Source organism: Macaca thibetana, chromosome 6, assembly GCF_024542745.1.
Source record: "Macaca thibetana thibetana isolate TM-01 chromosome 6, ASM2454274v1, whole genome shotgun sequence".
In the NCBI taxonomy this organism is placed as follows: domain Eukaryota; kingdom Metazoa; phylum Chordata; class Mammalia; order Primates; family Cercopithecidae; genus Macaca; species Macaca thibetana.
In genome coordinates, this window is record NC_065583.1 from 43,752,201 (window position 1) to 43,774,862 (window position 22,662).

General features: G+C 39.3%; 1 protein-coding gene across 17 annotated transcripts in view; it reads left to right on the top strand.

Annotated features, from left to right (window-relative positions):
- Window positions 1-22,662, top strand: part of FAM13B (family with sequence similarity 13 member B) — a 111,354-nt gene that overhangs the window by 79,763 nt on the left and 8,929 nt on the right. For 10 of the 17 annotated variants that reach the window (XM_050795590.1, XM_050795591.1, XM_050795594.1 and 7 more), the window contains 8 exons: window positions 6,872-6,936; window positions 9,147-9,195; window positions 9,601-9,748; window positions 12,809-12,874; window positions 14,884-15,094; window positions 15,794-15,923; window positions 16,551-16,632; window positions 20,054-20,283. In XM_050795590.1, coding sequence (XP_050651547.1) covers window positions 6,872-6,936; window positions 9,147-9,195; window positions 9,601-9,748; window positions 12,809-12,874; window positions 14,884-15,094; window positions 15,794-15,923; window positions 16,551-16,632; window positions 20,054-20,283 — 981 coding nt within the window. The remainder of the gene's footprint in view (window positions 1-6,871; window positions 6,937-9,146; window positions 9,196-9,600; window positions 9,749-12,808; window positions 12,875-14,883; window positions 15,095-15,793; window positions 15,924-16,550; window positions 16,633-20,053; window positions 20,284-22,662) is intronic. The other 7 variants (XM_050795597.1, XM_050795602.1, XM_050795603.1 and 4 more) reach the window with 3 other exon arrangements.

Genomic DNA, 22,662 nt, shown 5'->3' on the forward strand with positions numbered 1-22,662 from the left:
TTCAAGTGGTGACAGTAAGGTGAAGAAGTTGCAGAAGAGGGGAATATTAGTTGGACAGGATGTACGAGTTTCCAGTGTATTGTGGCGTGGCATGATTCAAGTGGCTTTGGTAGAAAGTAACTTGTGTCTAGGAAAGTGTAAGGCTAGATAGAGTAGGAGTCAGCAAACCTTTTGTGTAAAGGCCCAGACAGTAAATATTTTAGGCATTGTGGGTATATAGTCTCTGCAACAACTACTTAACTCTGCTATTGTAGCATGAAAGCAGTCAGAAAAAACCGTAAGAAATGAGCATGGCTGTGTTCCAATAAAATTTAATTTATGGACACTAAAATTGAATTTCTTGTCATTTTCACTTCACAGAATATCATTATTCTTTTGATTCTCCCTCCTACCCCCAATCATTTAAAACATAGAAACCCTTCTTAGCCGAAAGACCATGCAAAAACTGGCCACAGGGTGGATTTGTCTAGTATGCTGTAGTTCGCTAACCCCTGGGCTAGAATATTATTGTAAGGAGATCAAGATTTTAGATATAAAAGATAATGTTGGAGTTTTTTTTCCTCTGAAATGGACTTGCAGTGTAAGGAAACCAAATTGCTTTTTAACATTTCAAAGCTGATCACATAAACTTAGGAGTACTAGGTGCTACATAAACCACAATCCCACAAGGTATTGGTTAGCCAGGCTGAAATTAATCCTAAGGAATCTTTTTTTTTTTTGAGACAGAGTCTTACTCTGTCGCCCAGGCTAAAGTGCAGTGGCCACGATCTCGGCTCGCTGCAACCTCTACCTCCCAGGTTCGAGAGAGTCTCATGCCTCAGCCTCCCAAGTAGCCGGGATTACAAGTGTGTGCCACCACACCTAGCTAATTTTTGTACTTTTTTTTTCTAGTAGAAACTTATATTGTGACTTTCTTTTTTTTTTTTTTTTTTTGAGACAGAGTCTCGCTCTGTCGCCCAGGCTGGAGTGCAATGGCGTGATCTCGGCTCACTGCAACCTCTGCCTCCCAGGTTCAAGTGATTCTCCTGCCTCAGCCTCCCGAGTAGCCGGGATTATTGGCACACGCCACCACCCCCGGCTAATTCTTGCATTTTTAGTAGAGACGGGTTTCACCATGTTGATCAGGCTAGTCTTGAGCTCCTGACTTTGTGATCCCCCCATCTCAGCCTCCCAAAGTGCTGGGATTACAGGTGTGAGCCACCACACCCAGCCTACACTGACATTTTTATAGAAATGTTAAGTTTTTTAATTCTATTTTTGAGACAGGGTCTTACTTTGGTCACCCAGGCTGCAGTGCAGTGGCATGATCACAGCTCACTGCATTCTCAGCCTCCCAGGCTCAAGCAATCCTCCCACCTCACCTTATCAAGCAGTTGTGACTACAGGTGCATGCCATCACACCCGGCTAATTTTTAATTTTTTGTAGAGAAGGAGTCTCACTTTGTTGCCTGGGCTGGTCTTGAACTCCTGGCTTCAAACATTTCTCCCACTTCAGCCTCTGAAAGTACTGGAATTACAGGTGTGAGCCACCATGATGGGTCTCATCTTTTCTGTTTCCAATTGTCCACATCCACATTTTTCTGTTGGGTTGTTGGTATTTTTCCTTTTTGGTTTGTACCTTTTTTTTTTTCTTTTTTTTGAGACGGAGTCTCACTTGTGGCCCAGGCTGGAGTGCAGTGGCGTGATCTTGGCCCACTGCAACCTCTGCCTCTTGGGTTCAAGCAATTCTCTGCCTCAGCCTCCCGAGTAGCTAGGATTGCAGGCACCTGCCACCACACCCAGCTAATTTTTGTATTTTTTCTAGAGACCGGGATTCACCATCTTGGCCAGGCTGGTCTTGAACTCCTGACCTTGTGATCCACCCGCCTTGGCCTCTCCAAGGGCTGGGATTACAGACATGAGCCTCCGCACCTGGCCATATTTTTTATTTATTAAGAAACTACCTCCTTTCTTATGATCAGTCACAAATATTTGTTTCCAGTTTTTTGTCTTTTGACTATTTAAAGTCATTTTTGATGGTGTTAAACTTTATCATCTTTTTTTCCTTTTGTTAGATTTTAGGTTTTAATGCCGTAGTTGGGAAGGCCTTCCCTGTTCTGTGATTATAAACTAACTTTCTTCTTCTTTAAAAAAAAATGCTTCTATAGTTTCATTTTCTACTTTTGAATATTTGACCCATTTGGAATTTATCATGGTGTAAGATGTGAAGAGCAGATTCAGCTGTTTTTCCTACATGTTTACCTAGATATCCCAACACCTTAATTTTTTGAATAATCTATCTTTTTCCCACCAATGTGAAATGCCGCCTTTATTATAAACTAAATGCCTGGATACATTTGTAATAAAAGTGCTGTTTCAAATCAGTTCAGTGTGTTTCTCATTCATTCACCAGTAATGAGTGACAGTGCCGCATTCTTGCCAGTATTTGGTAGTGTTAGTGTTTTGGATTTTGGCCATTCTGATAGATGTGTAATGGTATCTTGTTTGAATTTTGAGTTTCCTAATGACATACGATGATGAGTTTTTCATATGCTATGTGTATATCTTCTTTAGTGAGGTGTTTATTCAGGTCTTTTGCCCGTTTTTTAATTGGATTGTTTTCTTATTGTTGAGTTTTAAGAGTTTCTCTCTATATATCTTTATATATATATGTGTGTGTGTGTGTGTGTATATATATATATTTTTTTTTTTGGGACAGCGTCTCAAAAGGTTGAAGGGCAGTGGTGCAGTCTCGGCTCACCGCAATCTCCGCCTCCTGGGTTCAAGCGATTCTCCTGCCTCAGCCTCCCACATAGCTGGGATTACAGGCATGCGCCACCACACCCAGCTAATTTTTATATTTTTAGTAGAGACGAGGTTTTGCAATGTTGGCCAGGCTGGTCTTGAATGCCTGACCTCAGGTGATCTGCCCACCTCGGCCTCCCAAAGTGCTGGGATTACAGGCATGAGTCACCATGCTTGGCCTATATTTTGGATAGGTTTATCGAATGGGTTTTTGCAAAATAGAATTTTTTTTTTTTTTTTTTTTTTGGTGAGACGGAGTCTCGCTCTGTCGCCCAGGCTGGAGTGCAGTGGCCGGATCTCAGCTCACTGCAAGCTCCGCCTCCCGGGTTTACGCCATTCTTCTGCCTCAGCCTCCCGAGTAGCTGGGACTACAGGTGCCCACCACCTCGCCCGGCTAGTTTTTTGTATTTTTTAGTAGAGACGGGGTTTCACTGTGTTAGCCAGATGGTCTCGATCTCCTGACCTCGTGATCCGCCCGTCTCGGCCTCCCAAAGTGCTGGGATTACAGGCTTGAGCCACCGCGCCCGGCTGGAATTTTTTTTTTAATGTGGTACTAGATTCTGTAGTAAATATTTAGGAGTTTTATCTGATAGAAAGAGATTATTCACTGTAGATTTTGAATAGGTATAAGTTGTACAGTAATCAATATTTTGGGAGTTGAAAGTGTATGAAGGTGAAAAAAAAAAAAAAGTGTATGAAGTTGAATAGCCTGATTAGAACTCACATCAAAATACCTGGATTTATCACCAGTAAAATCCATTCATTTCAGGGTACCTTCATTGATGGTGCCCCGTCAAAACTTAGAATTATTCATACCTTGCAAACACTGAGAAACTGCTTTATCTCCTTTCAGAAGTGGAGACCAGAAGTATTTATAAACTCTAGCAGATAGTCAAGAGGAAGAGAAGGCTATAAATTTGACCTGTACTGGTCTAAGACCTCATCAGTATTGATTGTGTTAATTCAGTAGAAGAGAGAGAATAGGCTAGACAGAAGTATATCAATATGCAATTTATTGAGTGTTCAGCAAATAAAAGGTACAGAATGGAGTGGAAATATGTAGCCTATTTAATAGAAGTAACTAGCGTGCTTGAGCCAAAGGTAAGTGAGTGGAAGTGGGAAGATGCAGAACTAAGCAATGTGTGTGCATCAATTATGGACCCCTAAGGAAGGGATGGAGACCAGAGGAATTACTGGAAATGCCTGTCAGGTTTTAATTAACTCTTGGCAGTAATCCCCTATAGCTCCTAAGATATTGCTAATATAACTGTGCTGTATCTGCTACACCTACTGCTGCTGCCACAACCACCGCCACCGCCAAAGCTCTCTAACTTACCTGAATTGAGACCAGAGCACCTTAGCCTTCCTTTGCAGACCTTAATGTTTGTGGAAGGTTACATGGGAGGAGGTGGGGAGAAGATACGGGTTATTTTGCCCGCTAATATTTTATTTTATTTATATATCTTATTTTTTTTTAAACAGAGTCTCGCTCTGTTGCCCAGGCTGCTGGAGTGCAGTGGCACAGTCTCCACTCACTGCAATCTCCTTCTCCCTACTGGGTTCAAGGGATTCTCGTGCCTCAGCCTCCCGAGTAGCTGGGATTACAGGCACACACTACCGCACCTGGCTAATTTTTGTGTTTTAGTAGACGGGATTTCACCATGTTGGCTAGGCTGGTCTTGAACTCCTGACCTCAAGTGATCCACCTGCCTTGGCCTCCCAAAGTGTTGGGATTACAAGTGTGAGCCTCTGTGCCTGGCCTATATAGATGGTTTTCCTTATAAGCTGTTTCTTTTGATTCTCTATGGTAACTCTAAGGTAGTCAAGTAAATTATTGTTATTCTCATATTTGTGACGAGAAAGGCAGAGCTAGGGCTTGAATTTGGTTATTTTGAGTGAGATACCAAGGTTCTGTTTGTTTGTTTGTGACAGAGTCTTATACTGTCTCCCAGACTGGAGTGCAGTGGTGCAATCTTTACTCACTGCAGCCTCTGCTTCCTGAGTTCAGGCAATTCTCCTCTCTCAGTCTCCCGAGTAGCTGAGACTACAGGTGTGTGCTACCATGCCCAGCTAATTTTTGTATTTTTAGTAGAGATGGGGTTTCGCCATGTTGGCCAGGCTGGTCTCAAGTGGTTTGCTTGCCACAGCCTCCCAAAGTGCTGGGATTACAGGTGTGAGCCACTGTGCCTGGCCCCAAGGTTCATTTTAAATATTGGGTCTGACTGTGTGCAGTGGCTCATACCTGTAATCCCAGGACTTTGGGAGGCTGAAGACAGGTGGATCACTTGAGGTCAGGAGTTCGAGACCAGCCTGGCCAACATGCTGAAACTCACTTCTACTAAAATTACAAAAAAATTACCCTATTCAACATGCTGAAATCCCATCTCTACTAAAAATACAAAACAATTTTTGTATTTTTGTATTCGGCTCAAAAAGTGAGCTGAAATTGCACCACTGCACTCTGACCTGGATGACAGAGTGAGACTGTCTCAAAAAAAATTTTTTTTCAAGTAAATAAAAATTAAATATTTGGTCTGGGTAATGGTTATTTCATGTGCCCAGAAACCTTCAGAATGTAAAGCTATCTTCTAGAGCAGTGGTCCCCAACATTTTTGGAACCAGGGACTGGTTTTGTGGACGATACTTTTTCCACAGACAGTGGATGGGGGTTGGGGTTTCGTAATGAAACTGTTCTGCCTCACATCATCAAAGCATTAGTTAGATTCTCATAAGGAACACACAACCTAGATCCCTTGCATGCACAGCTCACAATAGGGTTCGCACCTCTCTGAGAATCCGGTCTGAGAATCTCTGACCGGAGGCGGAGCTCATGCTGTAATGCTCACTCCCCACTCCCCTGGCTGCTCACCTCTTGCTGTGTGGCCTGATTCCTAACAGTGCGATCGGTCCGGGGGTTGGGGACACCTGTTATTGATCATAAAGGTTACCGAAGTCTGATTTGTGTATCAGTGGTTCTCACACTTTGGGTCTCGGGGACTTATTTATACTCTTAAAGATGTTGAAGATCCCAAAGAGCTTTTGTTTACATAGGTATGTCTATCAGGATTTGCCATATTAGGAATTAAAACTGAGAAATTTAAAAAACATTAATTTACTTTAACATAAACTCATTTATGGTAACATAAGTAAGGTTGCTCTTTTCCATAATAGACAGCTGTTTTCATAAATTTTTTTAAGTTTGAGGAGTGGCATTGTTTTACATAGCTAGAAATATTGTTGATACCTGTTTGACTACAGAAGACAGCTGGATTCTCATATATGCTTCTGCATTTAGTCTGTTGCTGTTACATTGTTTTGTTGAAGTGTATGAGACAGCCTCATAGATGTGTAGTTTGAAAAGGGACTAGTATTTTAACAGCTTTTTTGCAGATTCTTATGGACCTTCTTTCATGCTAAACAAAACTGAACAAGTGGTACTTTCTAAAGAAGAATCAGAGAGTCTAGGAAGTATCGAACCTTTTGTTGAATTAAAAGGTGATCGTCAAAAACACCAAAACGTTCATGTATTTTGTAGTAATTCTCTGGGTATTTGTATTAGACTTGGTAGGTTTTTAGTTTGAGAGGAATAGGGGTGAGATGATGTCACTAAGCTTGTTGGAAAACGGGAGTGTTTTCTCATCTGGGGACATTTTTGTGGAAAATAGTTATTACTTCAAATATACAAAGGAACCTGGTGAACTCCTCTATGACTCCTATCTACAAGAAGTCACCAGACTTGTATCTTTGTGGCCGGGGAGAAGTAAAGCAAGCAGCAGGTGACAAGCACGATCAGACCATCATTTTGGAGGAGAGAATTCTAAGGAAGAAGGATGGTAGTGGTGATACATATTACCTAACAGAGAGAAATGCAGAGTACCTGCTGTACTTCATATGACCCAGGTTTTGAGGGAAGATAAATTACTCCCTGTAAAAAGAGATGCTAAGTACTACAGACTATTATAAATGATAGCTAATTAGGGGTGTTTGACTAATCTGTATTCTAATATCCTAATTTAGATTGGCAACTTCTTCTTATATCTTGAGTATTGGGAGCTCCATTAATACATGGTGGTGTTCTTTTTGTCAGTCTGTAGGTATATTGTTAGAGCCATGCAGTGACCATGGTGATAGTGAAGATGGCTGTCTTGAGAGGTAAGCATTTTTTCTTGTTTCTAATTAATCATTTTGAGAATTGGAGCTCTTCACAGATTTTTGAGGTGAATTTTTTAGATGAATATCCATTATAAACATATAGTTTAGATAATCTTAAACAGCCTTCTTGTTATAATGGTAGACATAAAGGATATTAAATACCCATAAATATTTGGATTTGTGCAGGTTCAGACAGACAGTAGTTGTAACTTGGAAAACATTCAGAGGGAAAAACAGCCTTTTTGGAGACATTTAAATCTTTCAGTTGATTGTGGAACAATTGGGAATTTACTGATATTCTGAGTATACCTGTCAGTGAGTTAATTCATGGTCTTGTAACTGTGTATAACTAACTGAGAGATATTGTATTTGATTCAACAAATATGTGTAGGATGTTTTTCTTCCTCTTTGAATTTATCCTTGGTGTGTCTCAATATGTCTCAATACACTATTAGGCGGCTGGTGCTTTTTTAACCTCTTTGGCTGGCTATAATGGTAGAGAAATACTGGAGGCAACGAGTATTTCAGCTAAATGTGGAGTCTCAATAGATAGCCTCTTTGGGTAGAAGCTTTCTGGAATGTTTTAAGTCACAGAATTAGATTTGGGTTCTTGTTACCCTTTGCATCAGTCTTCAAGATGCTGCCAGAAAGTATAACTTTCTTAGGACGGTGACTTGAGATTCTGAAAATACTTCAGTAATGAAGTTGCAGACTAGATTGTAAATATTGAGAGATCCCAGATAGCATACTAATTTGCTGACAGCCTGTTGGCCAGGACATATTTGTATTCCATTGTTTCTTTTAATTATAAATAGGAAGCCTATTCTTTAAGGGTAAGTAAATTCTTTGGAGCCATGTCTCTGGAGCCTCCCCATACTCTGAAGGTCCACAGATTTCCTGCTTATAGCAGTTCCTTGTGCTTCCTTTCAGGAGGCAGGAATCATCCTCTTCCAGCCCAGGGAGTATTGGAGCTATGGGCTGAAGATATAAGATTAACAGCATTAACAGGCACCCCCAGAATGATGACATCTGGATTTGGTAGAACAATAAGGAGCCATTTAGTGAGGATTCTTCTGTTGTTGTTGTTTTGTTTTTGTTTTTGTTTTTTTAAAAGCTCTTTCCTCTTCAACTTCAACTGTGTATAAGTTAGCAAACTGGTTTTTAGATCCAAAGAGTACCTTGGTTAGGTGGATTACATTTTGTTTGTTTAACATTCATGTTTCTCAAATGTAGGTGATTAGGTCTTTTAGGTTGCTAAGGTAGTATTTACTCATCCTACCATTTGCTCCTACACTAAGCAAAGGAATGCCTTTAAGCTTATCAGAGCATTTAGTTCATTTCTTATGCTCAGCAAGAATAAGGTAATTATCTGTATGAGAAAATGACTTGCCATATTTAGATCAAGGCATGTCTCCTGAGTGCATACTCTGTTATGGCCAGTTAGAAGTGACATCTTGATGTGTCATTGTAAATTGCCACAGTGCCTTTGGGGAAAAGAACTTTTCCCCAGTAGGCATATTGATAATCTACTGTATATTAGCAGGTGCTCTCTTGACTGGTAAAATAAGTACAGATCACTTATGACAGCTTGCTATAACACTTGTTCTAAATAAGGGTTAGTTTTTCTGGGGAAATTAAAGGTGGACTGAAATTTTTTAAATTTCCTTTTAGTATGTTACTGTTATGTTTTGAGGAGGGAAAGGTTTAGAAGTAGTAACCTTCTTTGATTGGAAGTAGTAACCTTGTGATAGAATACAGTTAGGTTTAAAGTAAAAGACATAGTGTCTTTTTTTTTTTTTTTTAAATAAAGTCTCCTTTGAAAGTCTCAGGAATGGAGATAATAGAGCTGTTTATTTGGTTAAAACATTTATTTTATAAAATCTTTATTATACATTCTTTTGGGTTTCTACTTACTGTGGATTTTAGTTTTCATTTTATAAAGGTTTTTCTTTAGTGCTGTGGTTTGTGGGGTGGAGTAGGGATTGTTACTTGATTTTTCTAAACCTGAAGTGATTCTGTGGATCTTTTCAGTATTGTGTGATTTTTCAGATATAGGGCTCCAAAGAATGGGCATATGTCCAGTTGGCATTTTCTCCTCGTACGTTGTAAATGCTAACTGTGTGGTGGAGTAGAGGAATCTAGGTAAGAAATACATAATGATAGTAGGCTTTTTATTCTTAATATACTAACAACTTTACTTGTATTTTTAGGGAAGAATATTTGTTATTTGACAGTGATAAATTGTCACACTTGATTCTGGTAAGAACTATTTTTTATCTTAGTCTTTAAAAACTTGCCTAGGTTTAAACTGTCTGTTATGTCTGGTCTTTCACGTGGGTTAGCTAGGTTTAAAGATTTAAATATAAATACTCCTATCAAATATTTTACAGTTAAACAGCAACTTAATTTGTCACTTTTGGCTACAAGAGACTTGGTTATGAAAACACTTTCCTGAATTTGGAATCCAAACTTGTCTTCCAATAAGACATATTCTAAAACCGCGTGTTTATCTTTGAAAATAGTTTGCACAGTGGGAGTGGGATAGTCGGCTGTGTAGGCACAATAAACTAATGAAGACTACACATGGATATGTGCTGGATGTGTTTAAGCTGGGTGTGAAAAGCTTCCGTCATTGTGAAATGTATTCTTTATTTTAAAATACAGGATTCTAGTAGCAAGATATGTGATTTGAATGCCAACACTGAATCAGAAGTACCAGGAGGTCAAAGTGTTGGTGTTCAAGGTGAAGCAGCATGTGTTAATATTCCACATTTAGATCTGAAGAATGTTTCTGATGGTGATAAATGGGAAGGTAATTTTACCCACACACATTATTTTCCTGATAATGTTGTTTGTAACTGAAATTACCCTAAGCGATGATAAGACTACAGCCCTTTTCTGGATAACCTTATTCATCTTGATCTTGTTCTCTCCCTTTCATATAAGATAAATAAGTGGGTGTTTTTAGTGAAACACACTGAGATTTTGGGGCAGCATCTCATGAACTAGAAGTTCTTATCTGATCCATCAACAGCTTTGAAAATGGATGTTAGAGCTGATTTTTTTAAAAGGTCACCCAGCATACATTTTTGTTAATAGTTAAGGGCTATCTCCCAGTCTTTGAAAGCCTAGTATGTTACGGCTTAGGGATCTCACCAGTTTAAACAGAGGGTGTATAATTACCTTTTCCTTAGAATCATCAGCAGTACATTTTTGAAAATGACCTTCAAGAGTACTTCTAAACAAATATTGTACCATATTCCTGTTATCTCTGTCTTCGGTTATGAAGGTATGGTGCAGGGGACTCTAAAAATTTGCACAAAGGAGAGAAGTTAAAATTTAACAAGCAAACAACATGGGTATATGTATGTCTCAAAACTCAGCAAATACATAGATTTGTGTGTTTCTTTGTATATAAAGTTCTCTTTTTGCTTCAAGAGAATAAAAAACTGTAAACAAATGCTGAACTTCAGTGGATGATTTGCATGCTGGAGTATTTGTGGGGAAATTTACTGATACCCGCAGTTTACTCTGAAATCCGTGAAAAAAATAAGATGGTTAATGGGATGGATAAATGTTAAAAAGCAAGTAGAGTAGAGTGTTAATGATAGACTGTGATTGATATATGGATATTCAGTGTAAAGTTCTTTCAATTTTCTATGTATTTGTAAACTTTCAAATAAAATGTTGAGTGGGGGTGGGAAACAAGCAATAAATTTGGATCTAGGAGTTTTTCTGGATCATACACCTTGGTAAAGAGACAATGAGATAACTCAAGAATCTTAAGCAGAGTTACATATTCATTCACTTGGATGAAGATCCCTGGGTTGTGTCACCTTTGGCAAGTAATCTGTTGACATACACTGGCAATAACAGGAATTGTAATGCCAGTGCCATGGACTCCTTTTGGCCCTGTAAGTGTACTCACCTGATCGCAGATCGCAAATGGAGTGTGTGTGGATCTTTTTTTTTTTTAAGGTCTAGGCATTTTTTTTTAAGAGCCCCAACCAAGTCATTGTCTGTGCCAATTTTTATTGCTGTCTCCTCCCCACCCTCCTTTTTATATAGGCCTAGATGTTTGGCATGCCCAGTGGCATATTATCTGTTTTAACTTAGACTAAATTAGGAAGTTGTTTTTCATTTGCTTTGTTCTGGGTTATTCAGGACATCTGGAATTTATGAAGATGCTTCCCAGTGTTAGGGGATATGTTAGCATACTGGTGGCAGTTGAAGATTATATGTTCTTTTTTGTTATTTATTGTGGCTGAAATAAAAGGAATGGTGGTCGACAGAGCATCCCTTGGAGCATTGCTAGGAAATGAGTCTTCAAAGGAAGCAGCTGGGATTCTGATAAAGCACTTTTGTTTCTTCCTATTAGAAGATGCAGATAAATAGTTCTGTATGATCTTTGGCCTGGGAGTCCTGATTAAATTTTAAACATAGAAGAACAATTGTTTTTCATTGTCTGAAGAGAATGGACCTTCTCTGTCTTAACTTCAGTGTTCTTGAGTCTCCCTGAAAGAGAACCTGATACTGGACTTTTTTTTCCATGTCAGAATTCAACACCTATACCTTGGTATAGATAAAGGAGGTAACCTGTAGGCTGCTGATTCCTGATTTTCAGTGCCTGAGCTGCCCTGGTTCAACAGCCTAAACAAGTCTATGTAGGTCTCCTACTTGCTCTTCCAGAAATAGGGGTCTGTGACTTTCAGAAAGCCAGTGGTTACAGACACCAGAGTGAACTTCCCAGCCATAAACTGTGCATGTGCTTTGTAGAGTGGCTGTTTGTAGACCATGTTATTTCTTCTAACTGTGTCACTAATGCGAACATTTATTGATTTTCCACAATTAGGAGTTAGGATTTTTTTTTTTTTGAGACAGAGTTTTGTTCTTGTTGCCCAGGCTGCAGTGCAATGGCATGATCTCACCTCACCGCAACCTCCGCCTCCCAGGTTCAAGCAATTCTCCTGCCTCAGCCTCCCGAGTAGCTGGGATTACAGACATGTACCACCATGCCTGGCTAATTTTGTATTTTAGTAGAGATGGAGTTTCTCCATGTTGGTCAGGCTGGTCCCAAACTCCCGACCTCAGGTGATCTGCCCGCCTTGGCCTCCCAAAGTGCTGGGATTACAGGCATGAGCCACCATGCCCGGCCAGGAGTTAGGATATTCTCAATGAGAAAGTCTTATTTATTTAAGAGACCAACTTACTTTAGACCCTGGATACCTTGGAATCAGACATGCTTTGTTTGATGTGACTCTTTGTAGAGAAGTGGGATGACTCCAAATAGAGCCCTATGTCACTATTCCTAAGTATATGGTTTTTGTTTTGTTTTTTCCTCAAAGGGTAAGAAAAACAGTCAGCAGAATGCAGTAGTTAGCAAGCAGGTAGCACACATGACTGTCACCAGTATGAATTTGTAGCAGCTGTTCACAAAGTTTTGACTTTTAATGGAAGTGGATACCATCTTCAGATTCTCTCCTGCTAACTCTGGAATGAAATGCAGTAGAATTTTTTCAAAGAGCAAACTAAGGGAGATTTTTTTCTTTGAAATCATTTATACTGAAAAACTTCAAACAATGCCTGCTTAAGAATTTCCATTTCTTCAGTTTTATGTTTGAGTTTTAATAAAATAGCGCTACTTTGAGTTTTCCCCCTTTTTTGCATTGCTTGCTGAAATGGAAATGTTATGTTTATGTTTGTTAAAATCTAGTTAGTAGTAATTTCTTTTAATAAAGTTTTTGAACAGAATGCCTAACTGGTTTTAGGGAAATGTTTTTGGTATCTTTGGCTTTGTGTTATGTGTATGGTTTGTTCTGACTGTGCCGTGTGTTCACTTTAGTATTTTTTGCCATTTTTTCCATTTTATTAGCGTCATGCCCTATCACTTTTCCCCTCATTGATTTCAAAACAATGCATCTGCAGAGAGATGGGGAGGGTAAGTATGGTTCACCATAGTTTAGTTTTTTTGCCTTTTTATGGTTCACTTTGTTTGTCTTTTTATTAAGCCCTTCTCCTGCTGTCCCCATATCTTAGGAAAACTGTTCTGGGTTCAAAGTCAACCCAGAAAAAATTGCTGTTACTTTTGTCTTTTCTTAAAATAGGATATTTCTCATAAAATGTTCACTACCAGTTACTTATTTGCTGGGACACAGGTACAAGGGTTGCTTTGAAAATCACTTTATTGTTGGGTTTATTGTGGGATCGCACGCTTTGTACCCAATTTTTAATTCTCAGATTGATCTGGGCTTCAAAAACAAACTAAATTATGTTTTTATTATTTTGAAAGGAAAGGTAATGCTTTAAATTGCTAATGCATAAAGTTAAATTACTAAAGCAGCAATCTTAGCTAGTGTGTGAGGAAAAAGAAAACATCACTCTTGAATTTTGACACTGTCAAGCCCTCTTTGCATTCATTTTCACTATTGCTAATAGCCAATAGCATCGAAATTTTTAAGTGTAGTTATTTAAAAAGCTGCCGGGCGTGGTGGCTCACGCTTGTAATCCTAGCACTTTGGGAGGCCGAGGCAGGCGGATCACTTGAGGTCAGGAGTTCATAACCAGCCTGGCCAACATGGTGAAACCCCGTCTCAACTGAAAATACAAATATTAGCCAAGCATGGTAGCCGGTGCCTGTAATACCAGCCACTCAGTAGGCTGAGGCAGGAGAATCGCTTGAACCCAGGAGGCAGAGGTTGCAGTGAGCCGAGGTCATGCCACTGCACTCCAGCCTGGGTGACAGAGCGAGACTCCATCTCAAAATAAATAAAAAGATAATGTGTAGATGGCAATTTTTTCTTTCCCTCCTGTACTTAATTTCGTATTTGGGGTATATTTGTGGATTGTGTGTATGATCTGTATGTGTTCTGTATGTAATCAAACATTATATTTGCAAAGACATCGAACGTATTAACATAGCTTTCATTTGAGGGCATACAGGATAACTGCTGTAAAGTAAATGTGCTTAAGAAGGCCTAGTGCTATTAAGTTTTGTCTTAGTAACACTGATGAGTATTATTAAAATATATATTATACATAGGAATCCTGTAACAGAAGATAACTGTCACAGTTTAATGTTAGAGGCCAGGTGCTGTCAGGTGAATCAGCTCCTCCTTTTGGGAATGTTAGAATTCTTCTAAAGTCAGAGAGCTCCATTTGGTGAGTGTTCTGTGTAACATGGGGAGCAGCTCCCACTTTTTCTTAATGTAACTATTTGACAGTGAGGGACAGGTCATGCATCATTTGGCTTTTAAGTTAAATTTCTAAGAAAGAACTTCAGTTCTTGCTGTTTCTAGTTTTTCCCTACTTGAAAAGTAACATTTGTAAGTAAAACATCTTTAGAAAAGTTCAGAATTATATTAAATAACATCTTTAGAATTAAATTGGGTTTTAAAGAGCTTGACAGTGTCCTTTCTTGCTTTGCCACTGGGTTCAGAAATTTAAATTTATATGGAAATAGAACTCTGGGTTGGGCACAGTGGCTCATGCCTGTAATCCTAGCACATTGGGAGGATCACTTGAGCCTAGGAGTTCAAGACCAGCCTGGCCAACATAGTGAGACCTCGTATCTACCAACAACAAAAAAAGAAAATTAGTCAGGCATAGTAGCAAGCACCTGTAGTCCCAGCTGCTCGGGAGGCTGAGGTGGGAGGATTGTTTGAGCCTAGGAGGTCGAGGCTGCAGTGAGCCACCATCATGACACTGAACTCCAGCCTGGGCAGCAGAGCGAGACCTTATCTCAAAAAACAAAACAAAAAAAAAAGAACTCTGGGCTAAAAATTGAAGCTTGAATAATTTTAAACTATAGTAGGCTTTATGAAGACATATATGTATATATAAAACGCTACGTAATGGTATGATTTAAGGAACACATAGCTGATATTTTGTGACTTTTTTCCCATGTGGAATCAAGAGACCCATGGTACTATTCTTTGTGTTTTTTTATAGAGCCATTTCCTGCTTTTAAGTCTTGGCAGGAGGACTCTGAGTCTGGAGAAGCTCAGCTGTCCCCACAAGCTGGAAGAATGAATCATCACCCCTTGGAAGAGGACTGTCCTCCAGTATTATCACACCGCAGTTTAGATTTTGGGCAAAGCCAACGTTTCCTGCATGATCCAGAAAAGTTGGATTCCTCATCTAAAGCACTGTCTTTTACTAGGTATATGATTTTTATGTACTTACAAGAGGCAATTCCTATTATATACCCAAGTCTTTTGAGAGATTTAGTCTTCCAGCATGGGCTTCAATAGTGACACTCCATCTCAAAAAAAAAAAAAAAAAAAAAAAAAGATTTAGTCTTCTAGACATAGAATTCAGAGCTTTCTCCCTGATTTTATAGAGCACGTTTTTGTAACTTTTTTTTTTTTTTTTGACCCTGCTGAGTTCATTGAGGTGTAGTGTTTGAAGTTTGTTCTCAAATAGACATTTTCTCATGGTGTATTATTCATTTATTTGTGTATTCATTGCTGAAATACAGAGCTCTGTAAAGGAAGCAGCAGGTGGTGCTGAGCAGTTCCTAATCTTTTTTTAATCAAAGCTTTAAATGGATCTGAATGTCAAAAACTTTGCTATGCAGTTTGAACAGTTACAAGAGCTCTGAGCTGCTAGGTATCCTTTTATTTTCTGCCTTTGTCCAAACCAGTTTTAAATGATTCCAAACTGTTTGCATCACCACTTGTATTAGCTAAATTTGTGGTCTGTAATATTACAGTGTTTCTTTATACTACCTGTCCTTTAGTGTTACGGACTTATTTTTACCTTTAAGATTTACTTATTGCTAATAGTGTTATGTCAGGGCATTAAGAGATACAGTGTTGGTACTTGAAAATTTAACTGTTGGCCTTTTGTTTTAATTCAGAATTCGAAGATCATCCTTTAGTTCAAAAGATGAAAAGAGAGAAGACAGAACACCTTATCAGTTGGTCAAGAAACTTCAGAAGAAAATCAGACAATTTGAGGAACAGTTTGAAAGGGAAAGAAATAGCAAGGTAGGTCTGTAGCATTCCCCAGAGTGAGCTAAATCTAGTATTAGAACCGAGAGGAGTATTTTTCAAGAGCATTAGTTTAGATCTGTGTGAGAAAGGTAATAAATCTGAGATGCCCAGAGGAACAGTGATCATGTAGATCTGAGATTATATAACTCCTCAGTCTCCTGACTTCCAGGTCAGTATTCTTGCCATTTGCACCGTGGCATCTTTTTATTTCCATTGGCAAAGCAGCTTTTAGAATTTTTAAAGCAAATACTTTTACATTGACAAATCATGTTACTGCTATTTCTGCTCTTATCAAAAACTGCAAGTACCAAATGGGGAGGAGAGGGAGTTTGTGAGGGATGAAGTGGAGGAGGGAAAGAGAGTTTTAATAGTTAGGACATGTGAAGTGGAAAGAGTCCTATACTTGGGGTCAGAAGACCCATATTCAAATCTGGCTTCTGCCAGTTACTAGACCTTACCTTGGGAGAACTTGACTTAATATCCTGCCCTATCTAATTAAAATAAGATGAAATGAGAATTGAGTAGTCTTTGCTGTGGGAACTGTAAAATACTATTTGGACATAAATTAACATAACTATTGCTTATCACAAGTGTCAGTGATTCTGCTCCATAATTTTTCAGCCCTCCTACAGTGATATTGCTGCTAATCCAAAGGTATTAAAATGGATGACAGAGCTTACAAAACTGCGGAAGCAAATTAAAGGTACATTTTGTGCCATTTTGTAATATATTTGCAGTTAAAAATTTTTTTTTATATTAATGTCTGAGAATTACAACTTTTGATAATTTTAAATCTTGGGCACTGTTTGACAAAAATGAAAGTTACCTTTTTTTCTTTTATTAGGGTCAAAATTGCATACTGTAGTACTGTGTTATAGTACAGTAGTTCTGTATTATATTTTAAATGTCTTTTTTGTGTTTTTATTAGTAACGTCTTTTTGAAAGATACCTGAGATTGTATATTCATAAGTGAACTGATGTTATAAAGTTTATCTGAAATATATTTCAAATATTAAGCAGCTTTGAGTTGTGGTGGATATTTCATTAAGATTTTTTGGTACATATTTTCATCTAAGACTAAGAAAGTCTAATCACAGTGACTTGTTTATACCACAAAGACTAAATTGTAACTCTTGAATGATAAACTAGGCATTGCATTTCTAGGTGTCAAACTAGTATAGTAGTTGTTGAAGTATATTTACTTTGTGGATGTTTAGTGAGTATGTATTTTAATAATTATTACTTTTAAAATTATGCAAAATAGGGGTTTATTATCTGGAGCATCACTTTGGTTTATTCATTTAAATTTACTCAATAAAGTTTTTATTTTTATTTTTATTTCTTATTTTTTTGAGACAGAGTCTCACTCTGTTGCCCAGGCTGGAGTTTAGTGATGCCATCTCAGCTCACTGCAACCTCTGCCTCCTGGGTTCAAGTGATTCTTGTGCCTCAGCCTCCCGAGTAGCTGGGATTACAGGTGCATGCCACCAAGCCCAGCTAATTTTTGTAATATTTAGTAGAGACAGGGTTTTGCCGTATTGCCCAGGCTGGTCTCGAACTCTTAGGCTCAAGTGATCCACCTGCCTCAGCCTCCCAAAGTGCTGGGATTACAGGTGTGAGCCACTGCACCTGGCTTATAAAAATAAAAAAATACGTATTTTTTATTTTTTGAGACAGAATCTTGCTCTGTCATCAAGGCTGGAGTGTAGTGGCACGGTCGTGGCTCACTGCAGCCTTGAACTGATGGGCTCAAGTGATCCTTCCACCTCAGCCTCCAGAGTAGCTAGGACTACAGGCATGCACTGCCACACCCAAGTAATTTTTTAAAATTTTGTATAGAGTTGGGTTCTTGCTTTGTTGCCTGGATTGGTCTCAAACTTCTGGCCTTAAGCAATTCTCCCACCTCGGTCTTGCAAAGTGTTGGGATTACAAGTGTGAGCCACACGCCTGGCCCAGTAAAGTGTTTAGTATTTCTGAAGTATTAAGTACTTTGTAGACAACTAGAGATATAGCAGTGAACAAGACAGACACAGTCCCTACTGTCATGGAGTTTATATTCTTGTGGTTAAGATAAAGTCTGGCTTGCTCTCTCTCTTTTTTTTTTTTCTTTTTTAAGACAGGGTTTTACTCTGTTGCTCAGGAGTGGAGTGCAGTGGCATGATCTTAGCTCATTGCAACTTCCACCTCCCGGGCTGAAGTGATCCTCCCGCCTCAGCCTCCTGAGTAGCTGGGACTACAGGCACATGCCACTATGCCCAGCTAATTTTTTTGTATTCTTAGTAGGGATGGCATTGCACCATGTTGCCCAGGCTGGTCTCAAACTCCTGGGCTTAAGCGATCTGTCTGCCTTGGCCTCCCACAGTGCTGGGATTACAGGTGTGAGACACCATGGCCGGCCAAGATAATGTCTCTTAACTCCTCTTTAGAGTATCGCTTAATTTTCCCCTGTACTTCTGTTAAAGATTTCCGTGTTTAATGCCAATTTCCAGTCATCAGTGAAAATTATTACTTTGATTTTATTAGTAACTGATACCATTAAATTGTCTAGCATTGGCCTCATAATTTTCCCATTTTCTTTCACTTCTACTGCCCTGTAGTCCATTTGCTGCATGGTAGTTAGATTAATCTTTAAAAAATTCATGTTAGCCTGGGTCCCAGCTACTTTGGAGGCTGAGGCAGGAGGACCACTTAGGCCCAGGAGGTCAAGGCTGCAGTGAGCCATGTTTGTGCCACTGTACTCCAGCCAGGGTGACAGGGCAAGACCCTGTCTCAAAAAGAAAAATAAAAAGTCATGTTACTCTCTTTTTCAAGCCCTTCAGTGGGCTTCCACCTAGAATAAAGTCAAAACTCGTGACCGTGACCTTGCACACTCTGGCCTTGGCCGATTTTATCACTTTCATCTCTTTTCTGTTCCTCAAACTTGCCAAGCTTTAGGACCTTCACACTGGCTATTGCCTCACTAGGGACAGATGCCCTTCCAGTAAATCCTTTATGCTAGACGAGCTCCTTATTCCGTATTCTACCAGGATGATACTATTCAGAGAGGTCTTCTTTGTCAGTCCCATCCAATGTAGTTGTTCCTCCACAAATTATACTGCTTTTAGCACTGCAACTCCATCCTGTGTTATTTATAGATCATAGCATTCTTTAAAGTTCTTTTACTAATCTGAGTATTTGGTTATTGTTTTTCCTTCCCTGAATTTATGCTCCACAAGAACAGGAACCATGTCTGTTTTGTTTTCTTCTGTATCTCCTATGCCCATCAGAGCATTTTATTCAGTAGTAGGCTGTCTATGGATATAAAATTAATAGCTTGTTCTCTCTTTTTTTATTATGTTTTTGTGTTTTTTTAAGACAAGGTCTGACTCTGTTGCCCAGGCTGCATTGCAGTGGTACAGTCTCAGTTTACTGTAGCGTGAGCCTCCCAGGCTCAATGTGGTCTTCCCACTCCAGCCTCCCAAGTAACTAGGACTTACAGGCATGTGCCACCGTGCTCAGCTTTTTTTTTTTTTTTGAGACAGGGTCTCACTCTCTCACCCAGGCTGTAGTACATTGGCGTGACATTGGCTTACTGCAACCTCCGCCTCCCGTGTCCAAGTGATTCTCCTGCCTCAGCCTCATGAGTATTTGAGATTACAGATGTGTGCTACCATGTACAGGCATGTGCTACCACACCTGGCTAACTTTTGTATTTTTGTTAGAGACGGGGTTTTGCCATGTGGACCGAGCTGGTCTCGAGCTCCTGACCTCAAGTGATCCGCCCACCTCGGCATCCCAAAGTGCTGGGATACAGGTGTGAGCCACCATGCCCGGCCTCAGCTAATTTAAAAAATTTTTTGTAGAGATGGGGTCTCACTCAGTTGTCTAGGCTAGTCTCAAACTCCTGGGCTCAAGCACTCCTTCTGCCTCAGCCTCTCAAAGTTCTGGGATTACAGGTGTGAGCCACCATGCCCGGCCTAGAATAGCTATCTTGCTGTTTTTTGCTTAAATGTTTTATTTGGCTTTGAAATATCTAAGTCTGTGTGCTTTAATGTGTACTTTCTTGTTGTATATCTTGCTTATTCTTTGACCTGGTCAAAGCTAAAACCAATTATTATTGATCTCTCCTTATTTCTGACATGTAGATGCAAAACACAAAAGTTCTGATGGAGAATTTGTACCTCAGACACGTCCACGTAGTAACACTCTTCCAAAAAGCTTTGGTTCTTCTCTAGACCATGAAGATGAGGAGAATGAAGATGAACCGAAGGTCATTCAGAAGGAGAAGAAACCATCTAAAGAAGCAACCCTTGAGCTTATTCTTAAAAGACTGAAAGAAAAACGTATTGAGAGGTGTCTTCCAGAAGATATCAAGGTAATCTTGAGCTATGATTTTTGCCCAGATTAGCCTTTAGAATTCCTGAAACAAAATAATTACTATAGCAGGATAGAGATGTCTAGGTAGTCTGATTTTCCTGAATCTGCTCCCCATCTTTGCAGATTCAGAAACATGCTTTAATCAGCATAACAGAAGTGCCAAATACTTCAGGAATTGAATCATAATAAAACTGAAAAAACTAGAATGCTGATGAGTTCATTTATATTCGAGGCAGTTGGCAAGATGAGTGTATAAAGAGCACGAAACAGGTAGCTCATGCCTCTAATTCCAGCAATTTCAGAGGTCCAGGCAGGAGAATTGCCTGAGCCCAGGAGTTTGAGACCTGCCTCAGCAACAAAGTGAGACCCTGTCTCTGCAAATAAAATTTAAAAATTAGCTGAATGTGGTGGTATGCACCTGTAGTTCCAGTTACTTGGAAGGCTGAGGTGGGAGGATCGATGGAGCCCCGGAGATCAGGACTGCAGTGAGCTGTACCTCCAGCCTGGGTGACAGAGTGAGACCCTATCTCAAAAACAAAAAAAAAACATGAAACAGACCTACAGACCTCAGCTTGAATCCTGTCCTTGTGTCTTAATAGCTATATGTATTGATCTCCTAGCTTATGCCAGACATTGGGTGGTTATATTTTATGCATTATGCCACTCAGCCCCTTCAACAATCCTATAATGTATATGGACGTGATTATGTCCATTAATACTAAATTGATATGGTTATGAGGATTAAATGAATTTTTTTTTTTTTTTGAAGAGCCATTATTCTTCCCTAGTAAAGCCTGTGCCTAGGGCAGTCCTGATCAAAGCACTTGGCAACCTATTCTTATATTGGATGAGATTTGCTTGGAGAATGGAGAGAGTAGATGGTCTCAGGTGAACTTTTATCTAAGTAATAGTCGTGATGCAGAACTCTTACTTTGACAACAAAGTATACCTGTCTCATGATCCAAATATTGGAGTCTTTCTTTCCCTTGAATAGAGCTGAATTAGTCATTCTTATCTCTTCCCCTCTTAACATTTCTTTTGCTTAAAAAAAATTTCTTTTGGCCGGGCGCAGTGGCTCATGCCTGTAATCCCACCACTTTGGGAGGCTGGGGTGGGTGGATCACCTGAGGTCGGGAGTTCGAGACCAGCCTGGCCAACATGACGAAACCCCATCTCTACTAAAAGTACAAAAAAAATTAGCTGGTTGTGGTGGCACATGCCTGTAATGCAGCTACTCCAGAGACTGAGGCAGAAGAATTGATTGAACCCGGGAGACGGAGGTTGCAGTGAGCCAGGATTGCACCACTGCACTCAAGCCTGGGCAACACAGCAAGACCTCGTCTCAAAAAAAAAAAAATTTTTTTGGGGGTACAAATCGTGTCTCACTATGTTGCCCAGACTGGTCTTGAACTCATGGCCTTAATTGCTGAGATTATAGGTGTGAACCACAGCATCAAGCCCTTTTAAAATTTTATGTTAGAATAAATATTCCCCCACCCCCCCACAACTTTATGCAATTGTGTTATCCCTGGTTTAAGACTGATTCAAGCTTGAAGTTGAAATCAGTGTTTGATAGACTACACTCAGCTATCCTCTACTGAATGTATATAATTTTAAAGTTATGTTTGTTATAGCAAGATGTTATCCAGTGAATTTTTTTATCTTCAATTTTACTCTCATGAGAGACCAGGGTAGTATTAATGAGTCCTGGGAATAAGTAGAGAGATTATTTGGTCTAGTGTTAAAGGGGTATTCTGTGGAACGCACGTTCAGGTGTTAATAGTTGATCCTGTAGAACGAAGGGGACAAATTTGTTTTAATTAGTAAGAGTATGCAAGGCTTACCATATTTATTTGTCTGTGGAGCTTGTTTGTGGACAAATAAATTTGGGAAGCATTGCTTACTCTACTAATTAGACCATAAAAGCTGTAAGAAGAGTATTGCAGTGTAAAGAATGTGCTAACCCAGATGAAGGAAAACTGAGGTAATAGAGAAGTGTGAGGTCACAAATGGACATTGTTGAGCTTTTTCCAGGATCTTTCCACTATACTGCTTCTAGATTTTCTTAATGGTTTAGAATAAATATTGTATTGTAAAACCTATGTGTGTATGCGCATGCGCGTGCGTGCCTGCTCACTTAATGCCAATAAAATGCCAACAACATTAAATGAAATAGCAAGCAGTTATTTATGTTTACTCTGTGCCAGGTAGGCAGTGTTGCAAATACTTTACATAGAACTCATTTATTCCTCATTAGAGCCCTTTAAGGTAGAACGAAGTATTCCCATTTTACAGATGAGGATATTGAATACAAAGAGGTTAGGTAATTTACCCAAACCAGTAATCATAATCTATTCAGATAAAATGTAAAGCCATC